General features: G+C 41.8%; 1 protein-coding gene across 1 annotated transcript in view; it reads left to right on the top strand.

The window, feature by feature from the left end:
* The first annotated feature begins 265 nt into the window (after positions 1-265).
* alcama (activated leukocyte cell adhesion molecule a) overlaps positions 266-22,481 on the top strand; it is a 37,943-nt gene continuing 15,727 nt past the window's right edge. Inside the window, exon 1 of the mRNA XM_076274187.1 lies at positions 266-508. Coding sequence (XP_076130302.1) covers positions 451-508 — 58 coding nt within the window. The 5' untranslated portion in view covers positions 266-450. The remainder of the gene's footprint in view (positions 509-22,481) is intronic.

The following is a 22,481-nucleotide window of genomic DNA, read 5'->3' as shown; positions in this document are numbered from 1 at the left end:
CTGACAACCTGGCTAGAACACATGTTGAGGGGTTAAATATTAATACTGGATAGGTTGTATGCTTGTACCAAAAAGTGTCCGACAGAGTTTTAATATCAGTTTTGGCCCCTTCTCCAAAAGGCATATAACTTTTTTGGACTTTCTCATGTGGTAATTTACCTGCAGCAAATTTGCTTTACCCGCCCAGATGAGGGCTGGACTATGGGCGGAGAATTTGTACAATACCCTCGAGGTTGGTTTTTATGTTCAGTCTGGTTTCACCTGCTCACGCTGTCACTTGTTCACAGTGCGTAGCCTACGTGGACACTGGACACACGTTAGTCGATACTCTATAAATAGCTTAATATTTCAGATCGAAATATCAAATATCACATCTAAACCGAAGAACACTTACGATAGCCTATCAGTTAGACTACTCTCTGCATAAAGAAGAACGTTAATTTCAGAAGGATGGGTTCATCTTCGTACCTCCTGCGTGTCTTCATCACTGCCGTAATGTTTCTGCAAGGTATGTTGGTAATCTGTTTTAATATGTTTTCCGCCTTTTGGATACTCTTCGGGAAGCTACGTGGGATATTTGGTTGGTTTCGCTGATTCCTTTAGCCAAGTTGTAGGCTATTGAAGACAACTCTAGTTTTGGTTTGGTTTCTACGCTATCCGGCTATATTTAAAATCAACAAGTGCCCAACAGATAAAATATACACTAGACTTCGGCTAAAAAAGGTGCTGTGGAGTTCTTCTCTCAATGTGTTGAATGACTTTACAATTGCGGTTCAACTTTTAATTTTCTGAAACAAAGTTTACAGTTTATGGATGTGATGGTCTATCGCTTACTTTAAAGGATTCTAATTGACATCGCCACTATATCTTGTTGACAAGTCAGCCTGAAAACATGATTATAATGGAGTAATAGGCTACAGTTAGCCACGGAACTAAAGGTAGGGAGTGGAAAGGGAGCTGACAACGCTGTCGCGGAGTTATTTCCCTGTTCGCCTATCCCAATGATATGCGTCTTTGGACTACTGAAGCCTATTGTCGGAGACAGGTTTTCGCCAGTTGAGGTTTTTCTGGGCAGTGTAATAGCCTAGGCTATCTAACAGTGTAATGCTGTAAAGTTCATCCAGATGATTCACGTGATCTGTTTTAGGCAGTAAAAGAAATTACTTAGCGAGGCTTAACAAGAAATGCTACCGACCTCGAGCTGAATACCCTTGTCTGTGTGTGAATATCTGTGGTAGCCTACATTTTGAGCCGACTTAACACCAACTGGGCTTAGAAATGATGAGGCCAGTTCATGTATGGATCCCAATTCGTCAATGTAGAAAATAGATGCATTTCCATGAAAAGGTATAGTGCATTGCTTAATTACCTCCATAGCGTCAGTTTGGGATAGATTCTGCTGGCGCGACCGCGATGTTTTGTATACTGGAACCGTGCGCATAGGGGATTAATGAAAACCGCCATAATTACTTTTTGCATGGGGGGGGGGGGGGGGGGGGGGTGAGTATCGGTCCAAAAACCGAAACAAACCGATCCTGCTGTGGACACTGCCATATTTCAGAACAGTCTTGATTACTTCCATGATTAGTATGAGAACAAGGACGTTGAAATAGAATTTCACAATATATTTTGTATTGTCGCTGGTTATAAAACAGAGTGTATCTGAGAGTATCTGTTTGTCAGATTTGTTTGCTTCTCATGGTTAGAAGGTATGTGCCCTAATCATTAGTCGCTAATAAGGAGTCAACTTGACAAGACAATCTGTGTGCGTGGTTACACAAAGAAATAACCCAAAATAATGTAGTGACCTCCTTTGAAATGACTTCAGAATGGAGCAGTGCATCATCTTGTAAACATATCTTGAAGAGAAGATAAGTGAGTTTAGTCTTAATCTTGAAGTCCCTACGGATGTGGGAACAGTCAGAGAAAGGTCAGTTAAACCTTTAAAGCACTACTGTAGGAGGATATGATTGATCTTCCCGGACAATAAGCTTTATTTTGGGGAAAGTTGGATTAGGTGCTCTTCTTGTTTTCCACATCAGAACCTGAATATAGCACAGAAAACCTCCCTTGCAGTATTCATCAATCCTATGTTGTACAACTGATGTTTGTCAGCCTGTGTTTGATAATATCTTGTCTACTCTTATCTGTCTGACTGACAGTGAGGTTTCTTTATTTATTGTTAGTCTTTAAAGAAGATACTGCCCTATGATTAAAAAAATAACAACAGCAGAGGAGTCTCAACCCAGCCTGGTCCATTTTATAGTCATGTTCTATTTTCACTTTAATAAATGATGCATATGTGTGAATCATGTGGTGCAATGAATGACATTCCTTATGACTGTTGAGTAATAAGTATCAAACAAGGAACTGAAACACCATGCTGGGGGGTTCCTTAGAAGCTTACTTTCCAGAGAAATATAAATATGCAGACTCATTATCTCTATACGGAATTTCCAACTCAAACACGTCATTCAAATGACATCAGCAGACCACAGCAAACTGTTCCCATAACTTGTTACAGTTTTGTCATACAACATAAAGTTACATATCTAGTGTATTAGATATGGCAATGCTTAGAATAAAATATTGGACTATCATGTTTTGGACTATTGCGTAACTTACACCATGCAAATTTGAATATATCCAGAAAATATCCCTCAAGGCATCAACTTAGATATAACTAAACCCAGACCTGTGATTAAACAACAAAATATACTGGTGAGGAGAGGCCTCACCCCTATCAGGTCAGTCTTGAGTCTATTATCTATGCAAACACCACCAGGGACCAGGCTGCACTGTGAAAAGGGGGGAAAGTCGTCACAAAAAGCTTTTATGGCAGATTGCTTTAGTCCTGTGACAGGCAAGGCATCTGCTTTTTACCGCTGGGTGCCCCACCCCCTTTCCAAACCCCTCATCAGGTCTCACCCCTGTTGTTGCTCATCTCGTGAGTAGAACCAGACACTCATCTGCTAATGGGCTAATCTTTGCTATGCTGAAGGGGGACCTTCCATCTGAATTACCAGAATGACTGTTCAGAGACCAAACCAATCATATCCATCATAAACATGGGGCTCTCCTTTGTCTGATTGAAAACAGTTTATAAAAGGAATTTATCCATTTTTTTATCAGGCTCATAGTCATACAATTGATTAATACATGGTTTAGGTTAGAATTGATAAAATCATTGCCTAGTGGGCTTCAAATTTCCATTTACAATATCAGTCATCTGTCATACTGATGTAATATAAATAGTCAAATGTACTAACAGTATAATAAGAATGAAATATTAAGTAATTGAAGGACTTATGTAAATGTAAGTTTGACTGCAGTACACAAATGAGATTATGTATGGTTTTGAATTAGAAACAGCAAAGATTTCCTGTCTACTCCCCAACAAAACCAAGTCAGGAAGTTTATAAAAATGCTCCCTAATTCCTGCTGTCACCAAACACTCTGTGAACAGTCTGCTTTCCATTGAGTTGTGGAAACCCCAAGGCGTGTTGTCAAGACGCACTTAAGGAAAATCAATAGCCATCAAAGAAATCTTAACTGACCATATAGACTCACAGACTCCCAGTCTGTCACCAGGAGAAAGTTCCCTTGGCTTTCTGAAGTGCCTATCAACAGAGGGCTGAGCCTTGCTGCTGTGAAAATGCCAGACATTAACTGGATAGCTCCCCATACTCCATCATAAATGCCCTATATGGCAGGCTCGGACATGATATGACTTTGATCAGTCCCACACATACAGCCCCTTCTCGTTTTCCCCATTGTGGACTTTGTTCTTAAATCATACCCAATTGTTTTGGTGTGTTTGCACTGTAAAAGCTAGTACCCTGATGGTTCTCATTATTGGCCTGGTACTGAATTTGTATCAATGTCCACATCAGTATCAAGGTCAGGAGATTAACAGCTATTGACAGCACAGCCAATTACTTTCTTCAATGAGGTCTGTAGGTATCAATTAGTGAACAATATACTCTTCACCTTCAAAGGGTGTGCTTTTCACTCTGTAGCCAATCTCAGTTAGAAGCTCAACAGCTACTGGTAACCTTTTGGTTCGTGAGTACACAAAAGCAGCCTATTAGACCAAGAATTACAGTTGGGTTACTGATCCTAATTAATTCAACGAGGCTAATGCTCATTAAAGACACCAATTCCATGGGGACAGTGAAGGTCACTTTTTACAGACATGTGTTGCCATTTTTGTCTATTAGAACAAATATTTTGAATTGCAGTGTGCATTTTTTCAAACTTTTACTGAGTGCCTTATTTTATTTAAACTTATGCTTTCGACATGACATTCCAAACCACACAACTTTTGTGCTCACCATGCAAACCATACGATAACTTGATTCACCAGTTTGAATCCTTTCCTTTGATGCTCTCTCTGATGTGCAGATTACATTTCCTCATGTCTGTGGGATCACCTCAGCCTGCCTCTCTCCTCTCCTTAAATGACGCTTTGAAGCCTAGAGGGCATGACAGAGGGAGGCTTTTTTTCTTTCATAAATCCTTAACGGATGTGTGTCTGTGGACAGGCAGAGAGGGGGGCCTCCCAGAGTTCTCTGTGCTTAGGCTGGCACAGCATTGCAGGATAAATTCATCACACGTGAGGTGGCACAAAGCTGTGGCTTTATAGGGATGGCCCTGTTGAGAGCGAGTGATTACAATTACAGGCTGAAGTGGGTCATGAAAGGGTTTGGGTGCTTTAATGACCCTCTCTCAGGATCCACACAATGCAGGCATTCATAGGAGCTGCTTTATGTTTCAAGGCTAACACAACAAATCTGGATGTGCATATGCTAAAGAAATCATCATAGACTGGTATACTATGTTTTTTGTGCAATGCTAGAGTGTAGAACAATTACAAAGTAGTTGGACATTATTGTTATTTAGAAGAACTTCTATACCCATACTGGGGGCACAGATGACAACAAATGACAGGGTGTAAAAAGGAGATGCAGCTTACTAGAGACAAATGTCCTTGAAGGATCCTTGAGGGGGAGATGGATCTTTGTCATTAATCTATCCGATGTGGCTGATCACGACGCATCACACAAATGAAAAGGGTCAAATGTGTGTCTGGACTCTATTCATGGTCTGCCTTCCTCGGGTATTTAGTGTTACTTCACCAGCGGTGTTTAAATCACAGTTTGAACAGCGGAATTGTTGTCTTAGCAAGACGCTGCTATAAATAAGCCATGTGGATTGATTTAAAGCTATGTTGGGTCAGTGGGGAGGATAGGCCATTTGGTTTGCTAATGGTATAACATGACACTGGAACCACATTCAATCAAAGAAGTACGACATTTGCATAGTATTGGGAATTACATTAACATGAAAAGAGGCCATGATAGATTAAGCAAAGCACTTGCTGATTGGTCTCAGTTTCCTTGGCAATATCATTTTAACTAGCTATATCAATTAACAATTAATAATTAATCTTAATTCTTCAAGTCACACTACCTTTGCAGTCATTAAATTAGTCAGTTCTTGAATTCTTGTCCTTGTTAACACCTTCTTGTGTGAGGACTGTGGAAATCTTTGCAATGGATGTATTTGTCTGCTATTTTACTTATTCATTTATTTGCAGCCATCTCTATCTGTAGTTGTTCAGTTCAGCGCCATTATAGTCAATGTAACACTGTCAGTATTATTTATAGACAGTTGCATAAGTATGTAGTTGATGGGGACTGAGCTAGTATACTTATCCAGATAGGGACTTAAGATTACTCTCATAGGGCAATAAACTTCACACCTTCAGTCTGAAAACAGATGAAAGCTAATGGTGTGAGTTCATGTGTATGTTGACAGCCGGTGGCTGATAAAGTGCTGCCTATACGCTAATTTGAGCTCAACCAGGTATACAGCTCTCTTGGCTTCAGGAAATGCCTGTGTTCTTGTCAGAGAGCAGAACTTGTCTGGAAGGTGTGGGGGCGAAATTGCCTAAGGGTGAGGTATAAAGAAAATGGGTGTGCATAAAAATATCTTTGATCTCAGGAGACCACAATTTTGAAATAAAGGTTATATTAAGTCAAAGATAGATAAGAGGTGTTAAATACAGTATCAACTCTTGATCAGTCAAATTATATATATATTTTTTTATTTCTCACCATATCTACTTCATGCTGCACCACTATGTATTTTCCTAATGGGCTTGATGCTTCATTTGTGTAAATTTATTTGGAGACTGTGTGGCTGCATTGGTCTCTCTGTAGTGCACAAAGTGATCCTTTGGCAGTACTTAAGCTTGTGAGATAATTCAGTTTACTGTGAAGACAAAGGCATCTTTGAGAGAGAACGTTCAAGTACATTTTGCACAATGTAAGCAAAGAATGCTCAGCCATTGTTTTCCCACTGTTGTTGAGGTCTCAGTGTAGATAGCTACCTTAGTGTTTGTTATTTAGTTTTTTTATTTAGCCACAGTTCAACTCATTGCAGTCAGCTGGTGATTATGCTATAATAGACATGTGGGGTTCATAATTTCCCTGAAATATAAGAAATCATCTGTTCATGAATTCTTCTGTTTGTATAATATTAATATATTAATATATTATGTTTCTTCACACATCATGTGAGGCTCAGACAGTTGCAGCTAATTGCAGAATATCCATATTTTTGCAATTATTGTGGCCAAGCCTGACATTCTCATACCGGCTTGTGGAAATAAATCATAATGTAGAAACCCCCATTCATCAAATTAATCCCAGAGCAGGCGACCCTGGCCCTTCACGTTGTCTTCGGAATACTGTGTAAAACCATTGGCTCATCATCCCAGGCTAAGCAGCTGTTGTTTTTGACAGTGAAATGGCTATTGTTCTCCTGGCTCATCTAACAGCTGAGGCAAGCTCCCTGACCCCATGCCTTTCATGTCCCAAGCACCTGTGAGGGGTCATTAAGTATGTATGGCCAATGGACTTGGTGCATTCCACCCCGTGGTTGGCTGATCTTTCTTTGTAGAGTAAGTAGAGATGTTGACAGCTGATGTCCAGACAAAATTGTGCAAAGTCCCTCAATCTGGGCTGTCATATACTCATCTGCAATTCTGAGGTGAAGCCAGAAGACAAAGAACATATGAACAATAAAAACCTTAGCCATTGTTGTTGAGATGCAGTATCTGAAATATTAAGCCACACGCTCTGAGATTGTACAGGGAATCACTGTGAGGATCATAGCATCTCCCCAAGAGGGTTAGGGGCATGCTTTACTTAATGCTTTGTTGTGCAGAAAACCTTTTGATTTCATGTTGGGGATTTAACCTTACCAGAAACATTCAAAAGGCCTTAAACATCTTTGAGGTAAAGCTGTATTGAAGTGTCCCCTGCATTGATGTGGTTCAGCTACAGGCTGTATTGCGTAGTTCAACTTGATTAAAACAACAAAGAAAAGCTGGGTTTATCTTTTCATTCAGTTCAGAAGATGTCTTGGCTTTATGTCTGCTCTTTAAAATGCAATTTCAAACAGACAAGAAAGAGGTCTAAAATGAGACCAAGCCTCAAGCAATGTTTAAAGTGAATTTTAGTTGTGTTTGCATGCTTTTCCTAGGTTCTGTGGTGCTATGAATCTAGTCATAAGAAAGATGAGTCACACATGGCTTGAAAACATGCAGTTTTACCATTTAGGTGTTTGTTTATTGCTCTAAAGATTAGAACGATGTTGTTGATGCACTTTTTTATTGAGATTGTTTCAACAAGGGATTGTTTGTTTTAGAGGTTTTGTTTCCCTGACAAAATTGCACGATTATTTTCAAGTAGTTCTGAGATGAGAACCAATGAAGACACTTCATTCAAGTGAACAACATAGAGCAGCCTATAACAGCAAGATAACCTTGGAGTAAATGGAATCTGCAGTGCAGGAGGACTTTAACTGGAATTATAATGTGCTTAATATACATTTCTGTTAGGGGGATAGAATATCTCAACTAATTTTCAACTTTTCTCATTTGTTATTAGATCTAGTTTAGGCTTGTGGAATATTTAAGGGGTATAACTTCAAAGTCATGAAAAGACAGCTCCTGGGCTAATTTATATCTCAGTTGTATCAACTGCTGTAGGAATGGGATTTTAATAAAAAGTTTTATCTGATGCTTCTACACTCAGCAATTTCTTAAAAAGCAGTTTTATTCAGGTGAATAAAATTTATGATCATAACTAATTGTGAACGAATTGTGAGTGACTTTGTAATGCATGCACAGTTATTATGCCTTTTCTTGTAAACCACATTAGGCGAATGTGTCTGCTGATATTGCTTATAAAGCATGCAGTATTCTAACTTATTTCACATGTTCATGCATGTTTCACATACACCTCCATGGTGATGCTTGATGACTAGGTATTTTGAAAAGAAACATCCAATGGAGAGTCAGTCGTCTTTGGTGTGGAATTTTATTTGAAACTCAAAGTTATTGGCATTGAACAGTTTTTTTTTTTTTTTCATTTTCAAATATATTGTGGAAAAACTGTCTTGTATGCTGTGCTAGTAGCTTATTAAAATATGGCTAATTAAGTGGAGTTAAGCATAGATAGTCTTTGTCTCTGTCTGTGGATGGATATTTTTTCTTATGCAGAACCCAACTCAGTACTGGGGGAGTGTTTAGCAGGCAGCACATCAATAAGAGGAATTTTTGTGTTGCAGCAGAATCAGATGTGCTCATGTTTTAATAATCAAGGCTGTCACGAAGGGTTGGGAAGGTTGACTGTCCATGAAATTCAGAAATTATGTCAAACCTCTACATGTTTACTGTGCCTGGACACTCATTTTTGAATTGGTATGCTCATTATTTTTTGTATAACCAACCAGTCACCCTATTAAAATACTGCAACATGATTGCATGTTGATGTTCTGAGGCTCCAGTGTAGTCCAAATTCATCTTTTAACTGTATGCCTTTGCTGAAATGAAACAATTCCCCCCCCAGTACATTGCAAAATAATCTTCTAATGCAATATAATCAAAGAAGTGTTTTGCTGCATGCAGTATGCTGGGAAGGCGATTTTTCATTGTCTTTCTGTTCAAATTATTCATGAGGTTTTTCTACATACAGTGGGGGTAACCCCCTCAGATGTATTGAGCGGGCACTAGAGGCTTTGATTAGTCAAATTTACACCATAATTAAAAGCACATGGAGTCCTTCTGAAACACCATGCCAATCACTCAGTGCTTTAGCAATTATACCACAATGATGTTCTTCACTGTACATATTCTGATTAATCACCCACTGAACAACCTGGTCACACTTTCCTCGGACATGGTTTGAATCCTGCATTTGTGAAATCAGTACAGTCACCCTTTTTGGATCCATTGTTTAGCTTGATGAGTTTTGCTCTATGTGAACATGTGACTAGTCCAGAAATACATGCTCTGTTGCATTCCTTTCCTGTTTGCCATCTCTCAGCTTCAGTGTCATGTCTCATGTTTTACTTGTTGAGCGAGCTGGTAATCAGGTTATAGCACATTTATACAGTTGTCTTACTCTGTGTGTGTCTGTGTTTGTCTGTATAAAGGTGTGTGGTATTTTTCCATGTATCTATTTGTGTGTTTTGGAACAGAGTCTGGAAGGATATGCTATATTCTATCTGAAAATATTCCAGATGTGCTCAACGGAGTTCAAATCAGACAAAGTTTGTGTTGACTGGATATGATCACTCAATTCTGCACCACTGTGGTCCCTGGAACTGTCTGTATTGGTTCATTCTGTGTGGGCTCTCTGGGTCTAAACACAGAGAACAGATATGCAGCATGGTAGCACATGTAGGGAGGCTAACGTGGTTGGTCTTTGTTTGCTCGCATCATCCAGTTTGAGCGCGCTGTGATAAATTGGCTGGAACATTCTCCAGCACTCTCTCTACTCTCCACTGAATCAATTTAGTAGTGTCTGAAATGGCAGGTCGATATGACAGATAGCACACTGCAAAATAAATGTTTGGGACATTTTATATGGATATGTCATGAGCCATTACAAACGCATTCCCTTTCCTGTCCTCCTGCTGTCAAAGGCAAAATAAGGGGCTTGGAAGCAAATATGCGATACAGTAGTGTATTTGCTTTTGATTCCAGGTCACTTGTACATGTACCTTATATACAGTCAATGTACAGTACATGTACAACAAGTATGACTAGCGCATACAAGTGAAGCAAGAGCAAGTGAAAAGAGCAGTCTATTTTCCTGTGTGTTCGACTGTGCCACTGGACCAAGCTGTGAATCATTTAACTCTCCCTTAAGACTTGTGTCACTCAAAAATTGTCTATTTCAAGGCTGTGTAGCCATTGACTGAATTTGTGGATTTTTAATCAAGATTTGCATTTTGTTTGCATTGTGTGGTTAACTGCAAGGGGAAATACAATTGCGCTGGTGTCAAGCAATTGTGTTAGGAATCCGTACCCTCAGGAGCTTCATTGGGCTTAGAAGCACATTTTTTACTTTTGTCTTTCTCTCACTTTTTAAATATACCCCTAAGAGAGAGATTTGTGTGTCAGTGAATGTCATTTAAATCATCTAATTTGAATGGCTCCCATTTTAAGTTAACATTGTGGTTTAACTCTAGCAAAAACATTCCTCCAGTTAAATTATTGTGGCTAGTAAATCACATTAGCATATTTTAATTATGTTGAGAAACTCCCTTTTGCATAGACCAGGGGTAATGGTGGAGTTTCCTGACGGCTTTCCTAACTGCTTTTACAAGGTAAGGTGGAACAATCTTGTGATTTTCTTTTTTGCTCTCACAAGTTGCTGTGGTTGGTGTTTTGAGGCTTGGCGTGCTGAGGTTTGCTGCTTGACTGGATGTTTTCCCAGGGCCGTGGCCTCCCACAGGCTTGGCCGGCTCACACAGGCATCAGGTGCCCAAGTCCCACAGGGCTTATCAGTGTCGTTGTGAGCAGATGGACGATTCCGGCACACCTCCTCGTGATAAGCCATCAGCAGGGCCCTGCAGGTTGAGGCTGCAGCGTAGTGGCCCTGGAGCGAGGCCTTTAATCAGTTACACAGTGAGAGGAGATGACCTTGGGCTCCGGCTCCAGCTCCAGCTCCGGTGCCCGACCCACAGCCGTACCAACCCGACCCCTGGCTGACAGAGTGCCCAACACTGGGGCCTCTGTGGCCAGCGTCACTCACACCTGCCCAACCTCTAGAGCTCGGACGTCAAAGCCCAGCAGAAGAATGTGCTGCTATCAGTGTGACCTAGCCTTGGTCATTTCATTTATTCATGCAAGGGCAGTGCTATTGACACTCCTCAGTGTCTTCTTGGCTACTGAGGGCCTCTCAGTAGTCCTTTATTGAGCCTCAAAGCACACATTGTGTCCCTGCACAGGTCGTTGTCTATGCTGCACAGATCAGAATTTCCTCCAAAATCAAAGCCCTGATCTCCGATGGTACAGGAAAAAGTAATATATAGTTTCATGACCTTTCCTCTGAGTGCTTGGATATGCTTTTATAGCTACATTAGTGATCAAGTAATAGTAAATAGACTGAGTAATGCCTCACATTCACCCATTCATTTATACAATGATGACAGAAGGTGAAATGTCAGGTGACAACCTGTACATACAGAGTAGTTTGGAGTTTTGAGCCAAGCTCGAACCAGCGACCTTCCAGTCTATAAACAACACCTCTACCTCCTGAGCAACTTCCACCTCAAGTGAAAACATATTGATGTACTGGACTTCTGCACACCATGGGACTGGACTTGACTACTGAACTAGAATTCTTGGGTAGTCCTGTAGGGTATGCAGTCCCCGGGTCCATAATGTCGATGCACAAACAAGTTTTTTTTTTAAACAACCAGCCACTTGTGTGGAAGAGTAACTTGTAATCCTCATTTTTATAGCCTGAGGTCATTACTGAAGGTGAGGTTCCTGTTCTGCAATCCATTTAGCATCATCTTGCCATCATGCACACAGGACTACTTTTTAAAGTAATATCCTTGTTAGTATCAGATATTGACTTGCCTTTTGGAACATGAAAAAAAATGTGTATTTTGAGTGTATTCTGCTTTCAGTCTGGAATGTAGCTCCATTGTACATGGAAGAGCCTTTCTAGAGTAAACAGGAGTTGTGGGGGAGAGACTTCTATCTGCAGAACTGCTCTTAAAGACAAATGCTAATTCTCTAAGTGCTGTGGTCTCTGTTTAGGCTCCATAACAGGGGCATGGCTCACATGCAAAGTCAAACATGGCTCATGGATGTGCTCTCCCCGAGGACAGCCGAGTGGAAGTGCCTGCTGACGAAGACCATTTTAGCAGGACAACTGAAGCCAGGCCAGGAAGTGCTTTCACCTCAGGCCAACCCTGGGCTGCTGGGTAGCATCACTTAGTGGTCAGCCTCCATTAACGTCCCTGATAAACACTGAGATTGGTGTGAGCGTTTGACAGACACCCTTTTCCTGGAGCTGATTTGGAGGCTCTGCTTATGTTGATTGCTCCATGGGGGTTAAGTGTCCAGCAGGGGCTCAGGGTTGGGGTGCGGCGGGGGGGTTGAGGGCCACCACTCTTAACAAAGAGAAAGGAATCTAGCTTGTTTCTTCGTTGCTGTTGGTGAGGAATTGTTTGCTACGTCTGGGGCAGTAAGGGGCCATGGCACCTTTTGGCGTCCCTTAATCTCAGACTGATAAGAGTTCCAGGCTCTGTGGAACGTCTGTGGATAATACATGTTTTTATGTCTTGGCTTAAGTAATGTGTCTCAGAGAGCGCCTGTAAATAACCAGGAGATATCCTGCTTTTTTGTCTGTCTCTCCCAAATATCTCGTTCTCAACATTGAAAAACACAGGAATAAAAAAACGTTCCTGAAGTATAATTAGAGATCATTTAAGTGGTTTATATTTATTGACTTACAGTGCATTGGCTGGCACAGTTCCTGCTGTGCATATCTGACGCCAGACATACTGGAGCCAAAACACTCAAAGGTTACCAACTTCACTATGTATGAATTACCACGCTTTAATTTGAGTAGTACTTCTGAAGAGTTCATGCCCGATGCCAGGCATAGGCGTGTGTGTCTGTGTGTGTGCGTGTGTGCGTGCATGTGTGTGTGTGCCTTTGTAAAGAGAAAAATCTTTTTCTGTATGGCTGCAAAAGATGTCTGTGTTAGGTTGGGACTGTGAGGAAATAGAGGCCATGGAGGAATGGGAGAGGGTGACCCTCTGCTGAGCGTGAAATGGGCCGTTACCCCAGGCTCAATCTGAATAATGGTGTCTGAACATGGGAATCGGGGAACAGAGCGTCTTGCTCCTTTTAAGGGCCTTTATCCACCAGCTGGGATTTCTTTGAAAGCCTGACCTGTCCAGGTTCAATGGGAAGAACACAATTTGTCTGATTGGGGAATGGGTGGCTTTGCCCCCATAGTAACTATCCTAAGCTGTAGTAGATTGAAGTGAAATCACCCAAGCAGCTTACTACAATAAGTGCAGATGGACGTCTGTTGGCATTTTCAGACCAGTCAGTCTAATTGCAACTGTATTGCTTGTGACTTTGAACCTTAAGGAAGGGTGTGTTGATTTCATTGTGAGGGCGTCATGTGTTTTGCATTTCATGTCACCTCGTGCTTTTACAAAGCTTTCATGTCAGAGTCCATTTCGGGGTTCTATGAAAATAGCATTTAATAGAATTCACATTTTTGTACCAACCAAAAGGCACCATGCCCTTGAAAGGCCAGCCAATCAAATGTCCCTATTAATACTTGTGTTCTTTCCCATCACGATGGAAAAAATAAGAATAGCTGACCTCTTCAAGTGGTCAAAGGAAACTACTGCATTCCAGGGCATGCAGGCAAAGCCTATGGTCAAACGCTGTTGTAAATCAGCTGAATGCGTTTCGGACCCAACACCAGCCTTCACCTTGATGACAAAAGCAGCTGCTGTGACGAGAACCTCTGACAGCCTCTGCTTTGGCTCTCACCAGCTGCCCGGTCCGTCGTGTGATAGCTGATACTATCACCCCCCGCGGTGGGCGATGTTTGTTTGGCCCTTTATGACCCCTAACCCCAGGGGGCTCACAAGGTGTCTCAGGCAGGCTGCAGGAGAATGTTCTTGTCACAGGTCAGGTTTTTTGCCTTGTCCACCTGTTCGGCATAAATCAGATTTCATACATTTGCTTGTACACAAGCTCTGGTCATTGTGCAAAGCATTGTAGTGAATCGCCTTTTTTAGGAGTTTAATGAGAAGACTCTGGAGAATGTTTTCTCCACCCCCTGAACAGGTGCTTAGAAAAAATAAATAGTACTGTGAGGAATGAAACAATACTGCCTGAGATAAAGTCCACCAACAAAATATGAAAGGCAGAGGAATGCACCCAACTGTTAGAGATGTGAGGGATCTATTTGTCTTCGAAGGTGCAGCACCAGCTGTTGAACGGTCTGTATTGTTCTGTTTTTGGAATTCAAGAAGTTTCAGTAGCAGCTGTTTTTTGGAATGAGACAACCTAATCTAAGATATGACAAAGAACATTTTTTAAATGCACCTCCTGAATGATTTTCCTCATACCATCCAGAGTTCATAAAGTAGTAAGCTATTGTTGGTGTGTCTCTCTCATGCTCTAACTTTAGCCAGTGAGGTCAAGGCCAGGAGTGCCCACTCCCCAGAGTTTTCTTTGTTGGCTTCAGGCCCAGCACCATGGCTAAAGTTTTAGAAAGCCACTTCTGGCATGGGCCACTACCAAAGCTAGATGAGTCATCTCCTCAGTTTCGCCTCTTATCTGTGGAGGAACATGCTGTGTTTCTGGGAGAGGTACGATGGAGCATGGTTGCCCTGTGATTCAGTACCAGTTGGCGACCCCTCCAACAGTGGAACCTCTTATCTCCTCGCTAGCCTACCTCTGGCATTAGCTCACAGCAAAGCCTGCCAGCCATGCAGGGTGGAGAGAGGCTGTGCCACAGGCACACTGATTAATGGTGCTGAAATCCATGCAGTGAGCCAGCCCAGGAGTGTTAAAATATGAGAGCGGGAAGGGGGGGTTATGTCCCTCTCCTGGAAAGGGAAAAATACAGGAAGAGCTGCTGCTTACTCGATAGTGCAGATATGCTTCCTCTGATTACTCTACATTAATGCTTTTAGCGGTAACTCCCCCAGGAGGAATGCTAATGACAGGGCTCTGAAGTCACATGCTGTTGCCATATCTGAGATCCTCAAATGAGAGTCTGTGGTTGTGTGAATCAGTCTTTAATTAAGTCATGAGTGAATCATTATTTTAACCCTGGTTTCTCATGGTGAGAATCTTTCTGAATACTGTATGTGCCTCTCTCGTGTTTCAGTTTCAGAATGGGTTATGTGTGCTTACTCACAAGACAGTCATGAACAATCATTCCTGTTTTTAACTGTGGTCAATGTGTTACTAAAGTGTGAAAGTGTACTAGTTGAGAATAATGTAAGAATAATGTCAGACCATCTGCCATTAATTCTTGGCCTATACTTGGCTCTAAGCTGAGAAGACGCCTGTTTACATGTTCCTTTGCCATCACTATTGTTCATTGTTGCTGTAGGGTAGGAAGTCAAAGCCTGCTTGGGTTCACATGGTTGTGTGTCACCATGGCCTCATTCACGTCAAATGCTCCTTCCTTGGTGATGTGGTTTGGTTTTTACATGTGGTCAGAGCTGCCATGTTCCTTTTTTCAGCAGTAATCTGTGACGAGTGGAAAGTGTATGGTTTTGGTGACTATACCAACGCTGTCCGCTGTGTATTGGGGGTTGTGACTGTTAAGGACTTCAGCATAGAATGCTCTGTAACAGAAATGAAGATGCATGTGATGCATTAGAGGGTGTTTGGCAGCCACTCCTACAGTATGTTAGCTTGATGAATGCACACCTAATGGGCACAAGATGTAGCTCTGAAGCTAATTTCAAAGGATGATTTAAAAAGTTTTTCTTTTGAATACAGGCTAAAATATATATTTTTTAAACTATCCTGCTGTGAATTTTGTAAAATAAGATACCCTTGTCACAGGAGGGGTGTGTTGTCCATTCCAAGCACATTGCTGGCCTTTCACCGATAAGGTAGAGGGTGAAGAAAAATAGCCTCCAGCGTGGAGACCTTGAAACCCTAGTAAAACAAACATACATGCTTGTGAGGGGTGAATCATCTCTCATGTTACCCAGCGTTTCATGTGAACTTGTGAAATGGCGTACTACTGGGATGTAACTCCCCTAAGATCACTGGCTTTACGCATGTGGACAGTACAAGTTTAAAACCATCGTGGCTGGTACAAGTGGTTTCCCTTGTTGATATGAACATACTGAAAATTCCTTTCAGAGTGCAGTGTAGGTATGAGTTGCGCTGTGTATCATGAGGTCTCCACAAGAGACCATGGGCTTACCACTGATAACATTGTAATCCATACTCTGTGAACAATCATATTACTGTTTCAGTTCTTACTGACTCATACTTAACCAAGCATAACCCCCCTCCCCCCACCACCACCACCCCGCGAGCTCCCACCAGCACAAACATGATGGCTTACAGGCTTTTCTATTTTGTAAGCACTAAAATGGCAATCGCCAAAATGGTTTTTCATGATAGACAAAAATGATAAGGATTGAAATGCGCTATATAGGCCACTTTGCTGGTTTATGTTCGGGATCACATTGCAAAATGCCCTAATCTCTTTAGCATGGAAAACAGAAAAACAGACAGCGAAATGAAGCCATTGTTCTACCTGCTCCCTGCAAATTAGATTGAAGCCTAATGGTCCCCTGGAGCAGGGCTTCTCTCTCTCTCTCTCTCTCTCTCTCTCTCTCTCTCTCTCTCTCTCTCTCTCTCTCTCTCTCTCTTTCTCTTTCTCTCTTTCTCTCTGTGATTCTTTCTCTTTCTTTCTTGGCTGTTGTTAAATGGCCTTGCACTGTGCTGAGCATCAGTTCATTAAGGACAGGTGATGAATGCATATGTTTTGTTGGAGGAGATGAGCGTGTGCAACTCCTGACGTCTTATCGTGCTCAGACTTCCTGCAACCTCTCAGAGGCCCCAGGGACCTCTTCACATCCATAATGCACAGTCATTGCCCAGTCCACTTACCTGCCCGCTCTTGCAAGATGATGCCTTCTGTGGTTTATTTTGTATTCCTTTTTTTTAAAAGGAGGAATTTTAAAAATTCATTCGGAGACAGGGGGAACAGGGTTGAGCCAGGCCATTGTGAACACCTCCACGTAAGATAATGGTCTGAAATGGTTGCTGTGCTTTAGAATTATGGGCTTTTTTGTTGTTGTGCAATATCCCAGCTCTACCAGAGAGGTACACTGTCTGACAAACACATTAAATGTATGACAAAATGTATCTCGCAGACACTGACATCTTACATATGCATCTATAACAGCTGCTACATCAAATGTGTAATATTCAGTTCATCCTCATCAGCATCAGCTTAGTTGGTGTTTGATTTGAGCAGCACTTTCTCTTATTTGCTGCATTTTATTGGGATGTAAAATCACCTCTTCTTCACTATATACACAAGACATTAATCAAATCTTGAGGCTGCTGACAAGGCACCAAAGGTCACATCGCTTATCCTTATGCTGTGGGTTATCTGCTTAGCTTTTGTCAGCCTGCTTTCTTCCCCAAATTTGGTAAAGGCTGTGCAGCGGGCATAACACACTAAACAAAACCAGTCTGGCCTTGATGCAGCAAGAGCTGATATTTGTTGATCAAAAATAAGGCATCTATTGGCAAATAAAGGCTAGGGCTCTTTGTTTAAAGAAGATAATTCCCACCATAACATCATAAACTTGGTCCAAGGGCTCTGGTGGTGAACTGATTTCAGTATATTCTCCGGAGATGTATTGCACAGTATGTATTTTATGCTCAGCTATTTCATATCCCCATATCAGACCTAATTTATTTGTAATATATTTTGGATTTCATGTGTGTGGGAAAACAGCTCGAATGCATCTAATATTTATTTCTGAGGAGAAACCTTCAGCTGGCAAGAAAACTGGAATGAATAGTACCCTTGAGACTTTTTTGGCAAGGTCTTGGAGCCCCGTTTGAAATGCCACCCCATGCCTCAATGCAGGGGCAGAACTCGCCTATCAATGAGAGCAAAATCTCTCAATTCAGTCTGCCACGTTTGTGCTGAGCTGTGACTGCCAACATTGATCCACAGTGCTCAGGGGGCGAATCAGAGAGAATAGGTGGCGTACCGTGGGCCAGGCATGTGCCATGGGTGAGCCTCTGTCCCCTGTCAACTCCCACCGCTTAAGATCACTCTCTCTCACGTCCACTCCATCTCCCCGACTGGGCTCTGGGATCACCAACACCCCTCAACATCACAGGCAGTTGGCCACTTACACCTCGCTACTCTTTAGTAATCTGCCTCTCAAATACAATCAGCTCATTCAAATGCAGGGCTTGTCTCTTGACCCTAAAATAGAGACAGGTGACCGCTTTACATTGCCCTGATTTCAATCACTCAGCTATACTTTAGATGAGTATAAGCACTAAGTCTTGGCATGCTGTTGTGCTTGTACCCTGTGGATATTGTGGATGATGGTCATATACAGACATCAGGCAAAAGCTGGTCTAAGCTGGTTTGTTTTCTGCCTGTATGTGTTTTTCTGAAGGAGTGGCATAGTCAGTCTGCTTGGTCTTGCACCATATAGCTAAACAATAGACATCCTGCCAAAGGTTTCCCTGCAGGCAATTGTCCCTGGCAGTTGTATGTAACAGGCTTAAACACAGCCAGGGCAGTAACTCAACATTTGTTCCTTTTATGTCAGTGTCCATGTTGCCACAGAATTCTGTTTTGGATTCTTTAAGCCACTAGAAGCGAACAGGCTGAATTCCAGAAACATCTGATGGACATTTTATGCTCTCCTTGACATGTCAGGACGGGTACCTTGACATATCTGTGCTACGTTAGTGTCCCTGCTCAGGAATCTGAGGAACTTGCATAGAGACACTGGGAAGACAGAACGTCTGCAAGGACTTGGCTCAGATATTCACTTCAATACCTATCTTTCAATATGCGTTTTCTACTAACCAAACTTGCATATAGCACATGAGTGATTTCACATGTAATTGTACTGTATATTTCTTATCAACTCAACATTTTAATTGTCAAGAAATATTACCTTGCCGACTGAAGCGTTTCATCTGTAGTTCAAATATAGACAAAGATTGAATGAATTTCTGTGCCCTCTCAGTTACAACATATCCCATTGTTATAACCACTTTCAGTTTTATGTATTAATCTAAAGAGCACTCATGAGATGACTGTTTTGGGCCTCACCAGTTCTCCTTCTCTTAACTGTTTGAAGTGCTGCATATGATGTGGAAAACTGTTTTGAGCTCTTTTTCCTTCCCTGGTCACCTGATGGCTGTGCTCTGCTTGCCTTTGATCTAGTCTCACTCAACTGCTAAGAGTCTGCTGTCGCCAGAGTCTTTTCATCGGCTCAGTTTGCGGAGAGAAAGTGTGCCCATTTGTGTGGTGGAAGCCAGGGAGATGGCGGACACCTTAGCTCTCAGTGTGTGCAGACACGAGCTAATCAGCCAGCTGATCAGTCCGCAGGGTGGCGAGCCGAACAGAGCTGAGCCCGCCAGGGGATGTGAGATGTGTTCATGTGCCATGGGGACTGGTGGAGACGAGCTGCACCTCATTTCATCAAGTCAATTATTTCAGCACTCTAGGCTCTCGCTGGCCCTCCTCTTGAAAGCTTGAGCCCTGGATGGGTCAATTATGCTCGGTGCTCTAGCAAATGTATGCCTGGAAGGAAGTGGAGGGGTGGAGGTAAAAACTGTTTTTTTTTCTTTCTCACTCAAATTTTAATGAAGACCTCCTTAGCAAGAACAGTGCCCTTAACGGTGTTTGAGTCTGCCTCTGCCGTTTTCTCGGATTTGTGAACAAATATGCCACCCTCCACGCAGAGCCAGTGGAGGGTGGAGAGGATGTGGTGGCTTTGATGTGACTGATGCCTTTTTGCATTATCTGCTTCTTGTTATCAGTGGGGAAGACTAGATCGAGCGAATTGATTTTCCGTTCATTTACATGGCAAGGGAAGTGTGAACCCCCCCCCCCCCCCCCCCTTTAGCGCAGATAAGTCTGCCCTTTATATGGTCCCTTTGGTTCCAGATGAGCATGTGAAGGAATAACTCATTTTCAAATCCCGACAGTGACAGGTCCATCCAGATGGAGAGCTTTCTGTTTCGCTACCGCAGCTTTGAGCATGATGAACACATTAGTGCTGCCCAGTGTCCACAGGGAGCTCATCATTCATCTGATTTATGTTTCCAGTATTCTGTTGTATGATTTGATGTTTTGTTTGAGTTGGCTCATTGCTAAGGTGGAAACAGAGTTGCGGTAATGAGGAAAGTGGTCGAGAGGATAATGGTGCTCGGCAGTACTCACACCGGAAATGGCCTGTGCTTTGTTTTGAAGTATGGTTGCTGATGCTTTGTATAAATCATAAAATAACTGTGGTTGCGATATAACCTTTGTTGCCATGTGGCCACGTATGAATGATGGTAATTATGAGAGCAATACAGTCTGTAATTGTTTTTAAAATGGTGGTTGATAATGCACTGTAGTTATTTCACTGAGATCCATGCTGAGATAACACCATATGTCTCTGTAAAAACAACTCTGCACAGCAGTCACTCACTTGAACCCTCATGAGCCATTAAATTCACTGGATCAAATTCAAATAAACAGGAATCTTATCAGTGTCAGGTTGTTGGACAAGTTCCATTGCTCTGTTGACGAAAGCGCGATAGTACAAATATTTGCTCATTTTTCAGAACAGTCTTAAAGCAAATGTCAGCCATTTTCATTGGATTTGGCCTCGCCAAGACCTCATCCTCAGCAGACTCTTGCTACATCAGGCAACTCTGTTGTAAATTTGGCTCAGTTAAGTCATGTTGGCCCAACCAAATGCCTCTATCTGGGAAGTCAGAGATTATAACATTAACACCCTCTGTGGATTCTCCAAAGTCATACTTTCATGTAGCGAATTGGCTCTTGTCCCTGTTTTAGCACATAACAGAACTCAACTCTTCCTCTGCCCAGTCCTCATTTTTCTAATCTTGTGCACATCTTTATAATAGACTCACTCAGTAAGCAAAAGCATAGCAAAGCACTTGACACCCTATTCAATGAATTAAAAAATGTTTGGCTGTAAGCAACGAGAGGTACCGGTTAAGTGACAGAGCCATCAGTCCAGCAAAAGCTCTTTTGACAACACACAGAGCTATGTAAGCCGCCAAACAAGATGCTTACACATAGGCTACATCACAGTGATGCTCACATTTTCTTAACACTGCTGCTGATTTGAAAAAAAACCCTGGACAAACCATACTGAAAAATATATCTTGATAAACCTTAGTGAAAGATAAACCTGGATAAACCTTAGGGAAAGATGAAACAGCATTCAAGCACATAATGAACATAGATCTGATTTTTACCATGGGTCAGGTCACTGTTTGAAAATGGTATGTTCAACGCTTGTGTTATGAGGAGAAATTATTAGTAACGCTGCTATTGCACACAGTAGCCCCAGTGTGTTACTACTCATTGTTCACAGCATTCAAATAATTTTCTCTGTCCTCAAGATTATCATAGTGTCTCTGACATAATATCAGGTCCTCTTATTCTTAGAAGAGCCATACAATATAATATATTAAAAAACATGAAACCATAAGGTCTCCTCAATACGTATGGCAGCATCAGGAACCATATAGCTATCTTGTTTCAGCTATGAGTGTAAACATATACAGATATTTTAGTTGATGTACATATGGTGCCTGGATTTATTTCACTATGCGTTAATTGCAACATGATAGCATTTGACCTTTAGAACCTTTCATGAAATGTTGATACCGTATTCTCTGAGAAAGGTGTTGGATGTTGCAGATGGTACAACTGTCCCCATTAAAGTCCTGACACTGGATAGTTCTCTAGGGAATAATGCAAGCCTTTGGGCTGGCTTTTACGCCAGAATCCTACCCAAAGAGAGACGCTGAAAAGCAAAAGGTGAAAATATTGCATGCAGTTTTATATCCATTTCAGTGGAGCAATTCATCAGATTTCCCCTCAACGTTCATCTCTATTTTAACCCAGTTCATTTGCAGTTAGAAAGTCACAAGATGAAGTTAAGAAATATCATACAAATATTGATGCAATGCAGTCAACTCTCCAGGTTCTCTCATCACCCACACTGTGATTGATTTTACCATGATAGAGTGCCGGTGGATGTAGTCCCATCCGCTGTACGTGCTGATGTGTAACCACTTGTAATGTGACTCATGGATCACACTGATGCTAATTACCATCTGCTCACTTACACTACAGCAGTGTTGCATGCCAAGTTGTTTTCAATTATCCGCCTCTCTCTTTTTTTTAAATTACAGCTTTTATTTTGGGAGAAATGGGTGTTGCAATCATGCCAACTAGGCAAGGTCCTTTCTGGGTCTTGAATGGTGCAAGTGACCATAATTGTCTTCTCTCCTTCTATGGCCATAATTGCAACCTTTACATTTGCTTTGAAAATGAACGTTTTAAAAAATCACTTTC

Source organism: Alosa pseudoharengus, unplaced genomic scaffold (assembly GCF_046254945.1).
Source record: "Alosa pseudoharengus isolate Yale_2024_CS ecotype anadromous, Long Island Sound unplaced genomic scaffold, YU_APseudo_1.1 YU_APseudo_1.1_scf_8, whole genome shotgun sequence".
Classification (NCBI taxonomy): Eukaryota; Metazoa; Chordata; class Actinopteri; order Clupeiformes; family Clupeidae; genus Alosa; species Alosa pseudoharengus.
Note: the sequence above shows the minus strand (reverse complement) of the source record. Positions and strands in the feature narration are given on the sequence as shown.